The 13,688-nt window shown below is 45.6% G+C and overlaps 2 protein-coding genes across 2 annotated transcripts in view; both read left to right on the top strand.

Annotated features, from left to right (window-relative positions):
* myo5c (myosin VC) overlaps positions 1-4,972 on the top strand; it is a gene marked incomplete at its 5' end in the record, with an annotated part of 35,082 nt that extends 30,110 nt beyond the window's left edge. Inside the window, 3 exons of the mRNA XM_055921959.1 lie at positions 1,664-1,835; positions 2,033-2,095; positions 2,252-4,972. Of these exons, the coding sequence (XP_055777934.1) occupies positions 1,664-1,835; positions 2,033-2,095; positions 2,252-2,407 (391 nt within the window). The remainder of the gene's footprint in view (positions 1-1,663; positions 1,836-2,032; positions 2,096-2,251) is intronic.
* Positions 4,973-5,689: 717 nt separating this feature from the next.
* LOC129854900 (guanine nucleotide-binding protein subunit beta-5) lies at positions 5,690-13,081 on the top strand. Its single transcript, XM_055922045.1, has 11 exons — positions 5,690-5,996; positions 7,934-8,070; positions 8,415-8,456; positions 9,182-9,258; positions 9,443-9,575; positions 10,208-10,351; positions 10,786-10,877; positions 11,027-11,075; positions 11,237-11,333; positions 11,579-11,745; positions 13,031-13,081. Exons 1-11 carry the CDS (start codon positions 5,861-5,863, stop codon positions 13,040-13,042), a joined length of 1,086 nt encoding a protein of 361 aa, XP_055778020.1. The 5' UTR covers positions 5,690-5,860; the 3' UTR covers positions 13,043-13,081.
* The last annotated feature ends 607 nt before the right edge of the window (positions 13,082-13,688 follow it).

Raw genomic sequence — 13,688 nt, 5'->3', positions numbered from 1 at the left:
CCTGCTACGCAAAGACATGTGCTCCTGTAGGAAGGGCATGCAGATCAGGTAGGGGACAGAGAGTGTGTGTGTATCCGTGTATCCGTGTGTGTGTGTGTGTGTGTGTGTGTGTGTGTTGAACAAGAAGAGAGGAAGGAAAAGAGAACCAGGGAGGGAGAGAGAACCAGAGAGGTAGAGAGAACCAGGGAGGGAGAGAGAGAGAACCAGAGAGGAAGAGAGAACCAGGGAGGGAGAGAGAACCAGGGAGGAAGAGAGAACCAGGGAGGAAAAGAGAACCAGGGAGGTAGAGAGAACCAGGGAGGAAGAGAGAACCAGGGAGGGAGAGAGAACCAGGGAGGGAGAGAGAACCAGGGAGGGAGAGAGAGAGAACCAGGGAGGGAGAGAGAGAGAACCAGGGAGGGAGAGAGAACCAGGGAGGGAGAGAGAACCAGGGAGGAAGAGAGAACCAGGGAGGAAAAGAGAACCAGGGAGTTAGAGAGAACCAGGGAGGAAGAGAGAACCAGGGAGGGAGAGAGAACCAGGGAGGGAGAGAGAACCAGGGAGGGAGAGAGAGAGAACCAGGGAGGGAGAGAGAGAGAACCAGGGAGGGAGAGAGAACCAGGGAGGAAGAGAGAACCAGGGAGGAAGAGAGAACCAGGGAGGGAGAGAGAACCAGGGAGGGAGAGAGAGAGAACCAGGGAGGGAGAGAGAGAGAACCAGGGAGGGAGAGAGAGAGAACCAGGGAGGGAGAGAGAGAACCAGGGAGGGAGAGAGAGAGAACCAGGGAGGAAGAGAGAACCAGGAGAGAACCAGGGAGGAAGAGAGAACCAGGGAGGAAGAGAGAACCAGGGAGGAAGAGAGAACCAGGGAGGGAGAGAGAACCAGGGAGGGAGAGAGAACCAGGGAGGGAGAGAGAACCAGGGAGGGAGAGAGAACCAGGGAGGGAGAGAGAACCAGGGAGGGAGAGAGAACCAGGGAGGGAGAGAGAACCAGGGAGGGAGAGAGAACCAGGGAGGGAGGGAGAGAACCAGGGAGGGAGGGAGAGAACCAGGGAGGGAGGGAGAGAACCAGGGATGGAGAGAGAGACCAGGGAGGAAGAGAGAGAGAAACAGGGAGGGAGAGATGGAAAGCTAAATCCTACTCAACAAACAGTGAAAGTTCCTAGGTAATGTAATGACATGTTTTCCAGGTCTAACATCAGTTACCTGTCTGTGTTTTCCAGGTCTAACACCAGTTACCTGTCTGTGTTTTCCAGGTGTAACACCAGTTACCTGTCTGTGTTTTCCAGGTCTAACATCAGTTACCTGTCTATGTTTTCCAGGTCTAACATCAGTTACCTGTCTGTGTTTTCCAGGTCTAACATCAGTTACCTGTCTATGTTTTCCAGGTCTAACATCAGTTACCTGTCTATGTTTTCTAGGTCTAACATCAGTTACCTGTCTGTGTTTTCCAGGTCTAACATCAGTTACCTGTCTGTGTTTTCCAGGTCTAACATCAGTTACCTGTCTGTGTTTTCCAGGTCTAACATCAGTTACCTGTCTGTGTTTTCCAGGTCTAACATCAGTTACCTGTCTATGTTTTCCAGGTCTAACATCAGTTACCTGTCTATGTTTTCTAGGTCTAACATCAGTTACCTGTCTGTGTTTTCCAGGTCTAACACCAGTTACCTGTCTGTGTTTTCCAGGTCTAACATCAGTTACCTTGAGGCGTGGCTAAAGGAGAAGGACCTAGTGCAGGGTACCATGGCTACTCTGAAGCCTCTGTCTCAGGCTGCCTGGCTGCTGCAGGTCAACAAGACCACTGATGACGACATCAAAGACATCACAGAGCATTGCTCAGAACTCAGCCCTGTACAGGTACTGAAGCGGCGAAGTGCTTTGTGCCAGTGTACCCAAAGATCGCTGGTTCAAATCCCCTAAAACAAATCTGCCGATGTGCCCTTGAGCAAGGCACTTAACCCTAATTGCTCCTGTAAGTCGCTCTGGATAAGAGCATCTGCTGAAATGTAATCAAAAGCATGTTTAAATTAATCTTGTTTACCGCCCTGTTCTAGATTGTCAAGATTTTGAACTTTTTTGAGAAAAGGGTGGCACCGTCATTCGTCCGCAAAGTTCAGGTAAATCTCGATCCTATGACAAGGATCAGGAGCACCTGCTTTTTTACACAGTTTTAAGTATCATTACATTTGAATTATTATTACATTTAAATAATTTTAATCACAACGTCTCCATGAACTACATCTATGAAAGTAATTTATTTCCTTTGTCCCCAGGGCTTGCTCCAAGACCGTGAGGGCGGATCCTCCCAGCTGATGCTGGATACCCAGTATCGTTTCCAGGTCACCTTCCCCTTCACCCCGTCCTCTCAGGCCCTGGAGCTACTGCAGATACCATCCAGCCTCAAACTGGGCTTCCTCACCAGGATCTAACCTCTGACCTCTGACCCCTCACCCCGTCCTCTCAGGCCCTGGAGCTACTGCAGATACCATCCAGCCTCAAACTGGGCTTCCTCACCAGGATCTAACCTCTGACCCCTTCACCCCGTCCTCTCAGGCCCTGGAGCTACTGCAGATATCATCCAGCCTCAAACTGGGCTTCCTCACCAGGATCTAACCCCTGACCCCTTCACCCCGTCCTCTCAGGCCCTGGAGCTACTGCAGATACCATCCAGCCTCAAACTGGGCTTCCTCACCAGGATCTAACCTCTGACCTCTGACCCCTCACCCCGTCCTCTCAGGCCCTGGAGCTACTGCAGATACCATCCAGCCTCAAACTGGGCTTCCTCACCAGGATCTAACCTCTGACCCCTTCACCCCGTCCTCTCAGGCCCTGGAGCTACTGCAGATATCATCCAGCCTCAAACTGGGCTTCCTCACCAGGATCTAACCCCTGACCCCTTCACTCCGTCCTCTCAGGCCCTGGAGCTACTGCAGATACCATCCAGCCTCAAACTGGGCTTCCTCACCAGGATCTAACCTCTGACCCCTTCACCCCGTCCTCTCAGGCCCTGGAGCTACTGCAGATACCATCCAGCCTCAAACTGGGCTTCCTCACCAGGATCTAACCCCTGACCTCTGACCCCTCACCCCGTCCTCTCAGGCCCTGGAGCTACTGCAGATACCATCCAGCCTCAAACTGGGCTTCCTCACCAGGATCTAACCTCTGACCCCTTCACCCCGTCCTCTCGGGCCCTGGAACTACTGCAGATACCATCCAGCCTCAAACTGGGCTTCCTCACCAGGATCTAACCTCTAAACCCTGACCTCTTCACCCCGTCCTCTCAGGCCCTGGAACTACTGCAGATACCATCCAGCCTCAAACTGGGCTTCCTCACCAGGATCTAACCTCTGACCCCTGACCCCTTCACCCCGTCCTCTCAGGCCCTGGAGCTACTGCAGATACCATCCAGCCTCAAACTGGGCTTCCTCACCAGGATCTAACCCCTGACCTCTGACCACTTCACCCCGTCCTCTCAGGCTCTGGAGCTACTGCAGATACCATCCAGCCTCAGACTGGGCTTCCTCACCAGGATCTAACCTCTGACCCCTTCACCCCGTCCTCTCAGGCCCTGGAGCTACTGCAGATACCATCCAGCCTCAAACTGGGCTTCCTCACCAGGATCTAACCCCTGACCTCTGACCCCTTCACCCCGTCCTCTCAGGCCCTGGAGCTACTACTGATACCATCCAGCCTCAGACTGGGCTTCCTCACCAGGATCTAACCCCTGACCTCTGACCCCTTCACCCCGTCCTCTCAGGCCCTGGAGCTACTACAGATACCATCCAGCCTCAAACTGGGCTTCCTCACCAGGATCTAACCTCTGACCCCTGACCCCTTCACCCCGTCCTCTCAGGCCATGGAGCTACTGCAGATATCATCCAGCCTCAAACTGGGCTTCCTCACCAGGATCTAACCTCTAACCCCTGACCTCTGACCCCTCACCCCATCCTCTCAGGCCCTGGAGCTACTGCAGATACCATCCAGCCTCAGACTGGGCTTCTTCACCAGGATCTAGTGATCTCTGTGGTGTTAGAGAAGCGGTCCAGTAACCTCAAGGTGGCTGGTTTTTAATCCCAGTGATGATTGGAGAAAAGCTGGCAGGAGTGAAGTTGCCACTTTCTACTAGAGTCTCAGGTGGCTCCAACTGCCATTGTGTCCTTGAGCAAGGCACTTCTAACCAATCAATCAATCAAATGTATTTATAAAGCCCTTTTTACATCAGCCGATGTCACAAAGTGCTATACAGAAACCCAAACAGTAAGCAATGCAGGTGTAGAAGCACGGTGGCTCTAGGGACGCTGCTCTAAAACCATGTGTAGAAGCACGGTGGCTCTAGGGACGCTGCTCTAAAACCAGGTGTAGAAGCACGGTGGCTCTAGGGACGCTGCTCTAAAACCATGTGTAGAAGCACGGTGGCTCTAGGGACGCTGCTCTAAAACCATGTGTAGAAGCACGGTGGCTCTAGGGACGCTGCTCTAAAACCATGTGTAGAAGCACGGTGGCTCTAGGGACACTGCTCTAAAACCATGTGTAGAAGCACGGTGGCTCTAGGGACACTGCTGTAAAACCATGTGTAGAAGCACGGTGGCTCTAGGGACGCTGCTGTAAAACCATGTGTAGAAGCATGGTGGCTCTAGGGACGCTGCTCTAAAACCATCCTTTTACAATCATCACAGTAATTATGGATCCAAATAACCAAAGATCCTTTTTAAAAGAATGAGTGTTTTGATTTACACTTGTTATACAGTTTGATAGAAATATGAAGACGACTCCTGACTGATGTCCGGTGTACAGCACAAATGCAGATGCTGTTACAGAGTGATTTTCTAAAGTTTGGTAGTATAACGAGAAACCTTACTTCTCAGTTCCTGTGAGATGACAAATGTGAACTGTGTTGTTTTTTTAGATTGTCTGTGTAAATTGAGAATGTGACCACTCAATGTTATTGAGTACCATGCACAGTAAATAAAATATGGCTTGTTTCTTGTTTTGAAGGGGGGGGAGGGGGGGGGGGGTTATTATGCCACATATAAGTATTTGATATTTAAATTATAAAAACATGTGCCTAAAATTAATTATATGAATAAAATATTGTATTAGTTGATAATGTTTCTATTTGTAAGGATTTTTTTTTACACAACTGCAAATTTATATACAGGAGCACTTTAGACCTGCAAATGATACAGTAGTCCCAGTGTTAGTCCAAACCTCTCTTTTTGATACAGTAGGACCAGTGTTAGTCCAAACCTCTCTTTTTGATACAGTAGGACCAGTGTTAGTCCAAACCTCTCTTTTTGATACAGTAGGACCAGTGTTAGTCCAAACCTCTCTTTTTGATACAGTAGGACCAGTGTTAGTCCAAACCTCTCTTTTTGATACAGTAGGACCAGTGTTAGTCCAAACCTCTCTTTTTGATACAGTAGGACCAGGGTTAGTTCCCTACTAGAGGCAGCTTCCCTACTAGAAGCAGCTTCACTACTAGAGGCAGCTTCCCTACTAGAGGCAGCTTCCCTACTAGTGGCAGCTTCCCTACTAGTGGCAGCTTCCCTACTAGAGGCAGCTTCCCTACTAGAGGCAGCTTCCCTACTAGAGGCAGCTTCCCTATTAGTGGCAGCTTCCCTACTAGAGGCAGCTTCCCTACTAGAGGCAGCTTCCCTACTAGTGGCAGCTTCCCTACTAGAGGCAGCTTCCCTACTAGTGGCAGCTTCCCTACTAGAGGCAGCTTCCCTACTAGAGGCAGCTTCCCTACTAGAGGCAGCTTCCCTACTAGAAAACTGAGCGATCATCTTTTATCTGACGTCATGACAGCTGAATCAGCTGCGAGCCTTCAGTTTGCAAAGAGCCTTTTTTCCGCCCCGACGCTGCTCTGACAACGGGAATATATGAGATTTTCCATAAACCCTGAAATGGCTACACAGGAGGTACAACCGAATGAGACTCTCACTAACCTAAAAGCAGAATCGGATACGTTGAAAACGAAGCTTGAGGACGAAAGAGCGAAACTGCACGATGTCGAACGTGAGTGGTGCTAAAAATGAGAGGGGAAGGGAAGGGAGAAGGGAAGGCCCCGCGAATTAAAACATAGTCTGCCTTCCAAATAGGATTGCATGACACATGTAAACACGACCATAATATTAGAATATATATATATATATAATGTGAATTTGTCATATTGCTATTATTAGGCCACAGTGCATTGAATCGGTCATTTGAAGAAAATGTATTATTTTTGCATAATTTGTAAATGGTTTATTTGTAGCCACTTGCTCGCCCATATTTTATTATTTTTTACTTGTCGGATTTGTTCAGATGACAAGATGCATAGAAAGGCTATGTGTCTATTTCCATCTGCAATTAGACATATAGCCTAGGCTGTGGTTGAAATGTATCCTTGTATTTGCCATTGACACTCAAAAGCACCGTTTTATTATAGCCTAGCCCAGATGGTGGTTTTGTAGCATTATGCATATTCATCCGTGATTTATGCTTGGCAGGTCGATCTGGTTGAGATCAGAGAGATTAATGTAACATCTCCAACCGTTTACTGCACGTTCATCCCCAACACGATGAGGTGGATTATTTCTAGAACACATTAAGACCGCGCGCGTGCTATGATAACCACAGGCAAACGTCGGGATTTTCGTCCCTATAACAACCAGTACACTAACGTACTTTAGCTAATAATAGTCCCCTATAATTTACCACTCTAGATTGGTTAGATTGATCTCTACAATAGTTGATTGATCCCTTACAACAGTGCCCTAATGTCGGATATTGGTCCAGAACTAACGTAGGATCTTGGTCCCTACTGCCTACAACAGTATACTAACGTAGGATAGTATACTGGGTCCCTACTACAGTACACAAATTTAGGATCTTGGTCCCTACAACAGTACACTAACGTAGGATCTTGGTCCCTACTCCCTACAACAGTACACTAACATAGGATCTTGGTTGTTACTACAGTACACTAACATAGGATCTTGGTTGTTACTACAGTACACTAACATAGGATCTTGGTTGTTACTACAGTACACTAACGTAGGATCTTGGTCCCTACTCCCTACAACAGTACACTAACGTTGTATATTGGTCCCTACAACAGTACACTAACCCAGGATCTTGGTCCCTACTCCCTACTACAGTACACTAACCTAGGATCTTGGTCCCTACTCCCTACAACAGTACACTAACCTAGGATCTTGGTCCCTACTCCCTACTACAGTACACTATTGTAGGATCCTACTCCCTACTACAGTACACTAATGTAGGATCTTGGTTGTTACTACAGTACACTAACGTAGGATCTTGGTCCCTACTCCCTACTACAGTACACTAACCTAGGATCTTGGTCCCTACTCCCTACAACAGTACACTAACCTAGGATCTTGGTCCCTACTCCCTACTACAGTACACTAATGTAGGATCCTACTCCCTACTACAGTACACTAACATAGGATCTTGGTTGTTACTACAGTACACTAACGTAGGATCTTGGTCCCTACTCCCTACAACAGTACACTAACGTTGTATATTGGTCCCTACAACAGTACACTAACCCAGGATCTTGGTCCCTACTCCCTACTACAGTACACTAACCTAGGATCTTGGTCCCTACTCCCTACAACAGTACACTAACCTAGGATCTTGGTCCCTACTCCCTACTACAGTACACTAACCTAGGATCTTGGTCCCTACTCCCTACTACAGTACACTAACCTAGGATCTTGGTCCCTACTCCCTACAACAGTACACTAACCTAGGATCTTGGTCCCTACTCCCTACTACAGTACACTAATGTAGGATCCTACTCCCTACTACAGTACACTAATGTAGGATCTTGGTCCCTACAACAGTACACTAATGTAGGATCCTACTCCCTACTACAGTACACTAATGTAGGATCCTACTCCCTACTACAGTACACTAATGTTGTATATTGGTCCCTACTACAGTCCACCAGGTGGCAGAGAAGGTGGATGGACTGGGACAGTTTATCATGAAGACCCGGCGTACTCTGAAGGGACATGGCAACAAAGTTCTCTGCATGGACTGGTGTAAGGACAAGAGGAGGATCGTCAGCTCATCACAGGTGAGTGTTGGATTATTGTAACATTTTCGGAAGTCCTAAACAGATGTGTTCATATAGTCGTCGGTCACTGTCCATGGTCCTGAAATGGATTGTAAAGCTTGTCATCTGGGAATTTGAGGTTTGGTAAGGTCCTCCTAAACAGATGCATTCATGCCAGTCGCCACCTTTGATATACTGACAGATCATGGCGTAAAATTGTATTTTTTTGGGGGGGGGGGGTTGTTTTAACTAATATGCACTGCTTTCAGTGATTATCAAATGAATGCCATATTTTGTTGGAAATGTAGAGAATCTTACGCTTGTGTGCTACTTGTAATGTTTATCCCCCTCTAACTTATTTTCAGGATGGAAAAGTGATTGTATGGGATGCCTTCACCACTAACAAGGTAGGGAACCTATCTTCTCCCTCCATAAAGGCTATAGAGTTGACAACTGGTTGGAGAAATAGTAAGACTTTTGTAGTTCTTTGAGCTGATATTTATGTGCGTTCTAAATGGTGCCCTATTCCCTACATAGTGCACTACTTTTTGACTAGTGCTCTATTGACCCTAGTCAAAAGTAGTGCACTGTATTTGTATTTATTTGACCTTTGAATCCCATTGAAACCAAGGTCTCTTTTGCGAGGGAGCCCTTGCATCTCACAATTACACAACAAAACACACTCCCGGAAGCACATTTGTTATAGGTTGCCGTCTGGGGCGCAGACATTGGTTTTCATAGCACATTTTATTTTTTTGCCTTTCCTTAGACGCGTGCCAACATTGGGAATAAGAAGAGACAATATTTCCTTGGCAGATTTGAATTCTGTTCTTATTGTTGTTGTTGTTGTTGCTTATTTCTGTAAGCAGGAAGTTTCCCCACTGAGTTTGATGATGTCATGGTGTTGAGTCTCCCTCGTGTATTTGAGATGGATTACATTGCAGTTGTGCAGAATCATTGATCAAATCACCTTGCATCCAAAATAACTATTGTGTGATCAAGATCAGAGATTCGTCGCCTCGTCGCATTGCTGAATACTTATGCCCTCAAACACGGCAATTGTTTTCTAGGAGCACGCAGTGACCATGATGCTATAGTGCTGATTGTACCTTTATAATGTGGTGTCCTCTAGGAGCACGCAGTGACCATGCCGTGCACCTGGGTGATGGCCTGTGCCTACGCCCCCTCTGGATGTGCAGTAGCCTGTGGGTAAGTCCCTGTACTCCTGGGTGTGCAGTGGCCTGTGGGTAAGTCCCTGTACTCCACCCAGACGCTCCATTTCTCCACTGTGCTTCTCCTCCCCTTTGGGGTCTATGCCCGGTTACTGTAAAACACAACTGTTGACGTTAAAAACTATAAATAATATTTGATTGATCGATTGATTGGATTTCAGTGGTCTGGACAACAAGTGCTCTGTGTACCCTCTGTCCTTGGACAAGAATGAGAACCTGGCAGCGAAGAAGAAGTCTGTCGCCATGCACACCAACTACTTATCTGCCTGTAGCTTCACCAACTCAGACATGCAGGTTAGACGAGACACCTCTTCATTTTCTTCCTTCGTCTGATGTAATGATTATTTGTCGTACATTTTTATATTTTGTTATAGTCTTTATCAAGATTTCTGTATTCGTTCCTTTCTATAACTCATTGAATTACTTGATTACTGCTAAATCAGTTGACTTTCCTATAGCAGATGAGTAATGAGAAATCACAGCCTGTCATACTGTACTGTACCTGGAAAGAACTTCTACGCTTGTTTAATAATTCACAACAGTCAAATGTTCCCCATTGTATGTAGTTAGTCACATGCTTTAGCCTCGGCCAAGACTCTTCTATTTATGGGGCCGTGTCAGAGAATTCTTAATTCTGAATCTGAACAATGGTTTCAATCTGACCATGCTATTGATAGTAGTGTGGTTGTACTTTGCTCACTGGGAGCCGTTTTCCCTGACATATTCAATATAGACTCAGCAGTGATAAATATTTTTAGTCCTGAAATTAGACTAATATAGGTTTGTGAGTCCAGTCCTGGATGTACATTATGGGGTGAATCCTAACCTTAAGTCTAAATTTTATTGACCGGATGGATGACTAAGTGGCAGTTAGTATTATGTTGCGATCCCAAGATGCAGTTTGTGATGAACCCCTTGTCTTCCAGATCCTGACCTCGAGCGGAGACGGAACCTGTGCATTATGGGATGTGGAGAGTGGTCAGCTGTTACAGAGTTTCCATGGACACGCCGCCGATGTTCTATGTCTCGACCTAGCTCCTTCTGAGACCGGCAACACCTTCGTCTCTGGAGTGAGGAGACAACTAGTAGTATTTCACTTTGTCTCACAATTTCTCCTTGTGAGAAAAAAGAAAACAGCATGACTGCTCCTATAAGCCTTCTTTCTCCCTCCTCTTTTCACTTAAAACATTTTTATACAAAAAACAACATTCCTTTCATATTTTTATTTTATTCCAAAAGATAGATTTTAAATGATAAGAGGAAACAGATGAAAGGACACCATAGTGACGAAATAGTAGCTTGAGATTCCAACCCCTGCCTCTAGGGACTGTGTGGTCCAGACTGCAGAGAAACTGTGTTACATTTTACATAATGTGGATATTTTCTACTTTTATTTAATCCTGAAATGCTCTTGAGGTTAAACCGTCTTTTGCGAGGGCGACCTGTCAAAAAAGGTCAGCATTAAATGTGTGAATCCAGAATCCTCTATGTGTATCTCATGCAGGGCTGTGACAAGAAGGCCAATGTATGGGACATGCGCTCAGGCCAGTGCATCCAGTCCTTCGAAACCCACGAATCAGACATCAACAGCGTCAGGTCACACGATATGACTTTATTCAAAGCGACTTATAGCACTTGTCAACACTGACAGTGACATATATGAATGTTAAGTAGGAGTACTCTACCCTTGCCGTTTGCATGGTTTTCTTATATTACCTGGCGTTTGTCTCCTTCCTTGGCATCAGGTACTACCCCAGTGGAGATGCATTTGCTTCAGGCTCTGATGATGCTACAGTAAGTTATCATTCATATCATTTACTGCTTGATCACATGTTGCCTTTTGATGTCAAAGTTCATGAAGTAATGTCTTTGTAGAAAAAAATAAATAATATTTACCCCATTTGCAAAAAAATACTTAAATAAATCTAAACATTAACAAGCATTGTTTGTTTCAGTGTCGTCTCTATGACCTGAGGGCAGACAGAGAAGTGGCCATTTATTCCAAAGAGAGCATCATATTTGGTGCCTCCAGTGTTGACTTCTCTCTCAGTGGTAAGACCCAATGCCGTTAGGGATCGATTAAATCCGTAGCGAATAAATCCCTTATTCTACTGGCCATATAAAACATATGATTTGACGGATCAATTTCACTAATTAAACTCATAATGATTTATACTAAATTAAATTCATGTTATTTACTGTTGAATAAGAATAGCTTACTTTCACATTAACCTTCTCATCAAAAATGATGCGTTACGTTTATATTGTTGAAAGAGGACATGTTTTTTCTTCTCCAGGCCGGCTACTGTTCAGTGGCTACAACGACTACACCATCAACGTGTGGGATGTCTTGAAGGGGACGAGGGTGTCCATCCTGTTTGGACATGAGAACCGTGTCAGCACTCTGCGTCTGTCTCCTGACGGAACGGCCTTCTGCTCAGGGTCATGGGACCACACTCTCAGGGTGAGGGATAGAGGTTATCACCTGGGTTATATTCCCAAAAGGACCACACTCTCAGGGTGAGGGATAGGAGTTATATTCCCAAAAGGACCACACTCTCAGGGTGAGGGATAGGAGTTATCACCAGGGTTATATTCCCAAAAGGACCACACTCTCAGGGTGAGGGATAGGAGTTATCACCAGGGTTATATTCCCAAAAGGACCACACTTTCAGGGTGAGGGATAGAGGTTATCACCTGGGTTATATTCCCAAAAGGACCACTCTCTCAGGGTGAGGGATGGAGGTTATCACCTGGGTTATATTCCCAAAAGGACCACTCTCTCAGGGTGAGGGATAGAGGTTATCACCTGGGTTATATTCCCAAAAGGACCACTCTCTCAGGGTGAGGGATAGAGGTTATCACCTGGGTTATATTCCCAAAAGGACCACTCTCTCAGGGTGAGGGATAGAGGTTATCACCTGGGTTATATTCCCAAAAGGACCACTCTCTCAGGGTGAGGGATAGGAGTTATCATCTGGGTTACATTCCAAAAGGACCACTCTCTCAGGGTGAGGCATAGGAGTTATCATCTGGGTTACATTCCCAAAGGACCACACACAAAATGTTCTCATTCACAGAAAGTCACTTTGACAGCTTAAACAAAACAGAAATAGCTTTCAAAAGGGGTTTCTGAAAGACACCGACTGAAAGTTGGCAAGCAACTAATTAGGGGTTTATAAGAGACACACACCATGAGTGACCACAACATTTGTCTCAGATGTAAAACTAAAGAAAAGCAACCCACTCCAATTTAGGATAGCAATTTAGGATAGGGAGTAAAATTAATATGGAGTCAGACAAACAGAGGAAAACACAAAACTATTTTTGGCTAACTAAAGTGGAAGCGCTAATGTGAGGGTGTAGCTTTACCAACATATCCTCTCTAACTGATGCACTGGGCCAGCGGGTCCTAACTATCAGCTGGGCCAGCACAGATGAAACTCAACCTGACTAACAAGTTCACTCTCTGGGCCAGCACAGGTGAAACACATTCTGACTAACGAGGGGACTTCAATCAGTGTGCTAAAGCTAACATGCTAACCAACCTAGAACCCGTAACACCTGCTACTGTCTTATCCTAGTTTCTTCTTCATCTTCTTCTTCTTGTCTTTCACTGATGCTCGTGCCCTCTCCATTCTATTCCCTTAGAACAGCATCATTTATTGCTTTTGGTCCATCATTTATATAATTGTCTTTTTTTTTTTTTTACATTTCAGTAATTTTATATTTCTATTTTTCAATTTTAGATCTGGGCTTAAAGAAGAAAATGACACAGAAGAGGGGGGGGGGGGGGGGGGAGACGGTGAAAAGTGAATTCCGTGGTAGATAGATGGAGCCAGTTGTAAATAAGAGACAGACATGTTCCACTCTGCTTGAGTACAATCATAAATGTCATAAACTATGGCGACAAGATTTTCAATGCGAATATTCTAAAATCCGCATGAAGAAAATATACCCATTTTACCCACCAGTGGGGTTTCCACCAAATTGACTTGTTGTGGATAAAACAAATTAGTGCGTGATGACGTAGTGCACACTATGTACTTTTTAGCTTAAGTTTTCATGTACTGAATAAAAAAAAAATCTACAGTTCAATGTGTTTCCATCTTATTTTCAACTCTACTGATTTGTTTAACTGTTGCGTTAAATAGCAAATGTGTCTCCTCTGGTCATGGCTCATGCGCTCCAGCCAACAGCTGGCGGATACAGTGCGGTTAGGCTAGTTTACGTGATGAGATTATTATGGATAAGAGCGAGGATATTTTAACGAAATCAACATGTCACCAGAATAAGACCCTCGATATTTATTGGAAAGTAGCATCAAACTCATCACCGTGCACTTTCACGAGACAGTGAAGGTCATTTATTTAATCTGTAGCCTAACTAGCTAACATGATGTTCACA

This window comes from Salvelinus fontinalis, chromosome 5 (genome assembly GCF_029448725.1).
Source record: "Salvelinus fontinalis isolate EN_2023a chromosome 5, ASM2944872v1, whole genome shotgun sequence".
In the NCBI taxonomy this organism is placed as follows: Eukaryota; Metazoa; Chordata; class Actinopteri; order Salmoniformes; family Salmonidae; genus Salvelinus; species Salvelinus fontinalis.
This window is presented reverse-complemented; position numbering and strand designations above follow the sequence as displayed.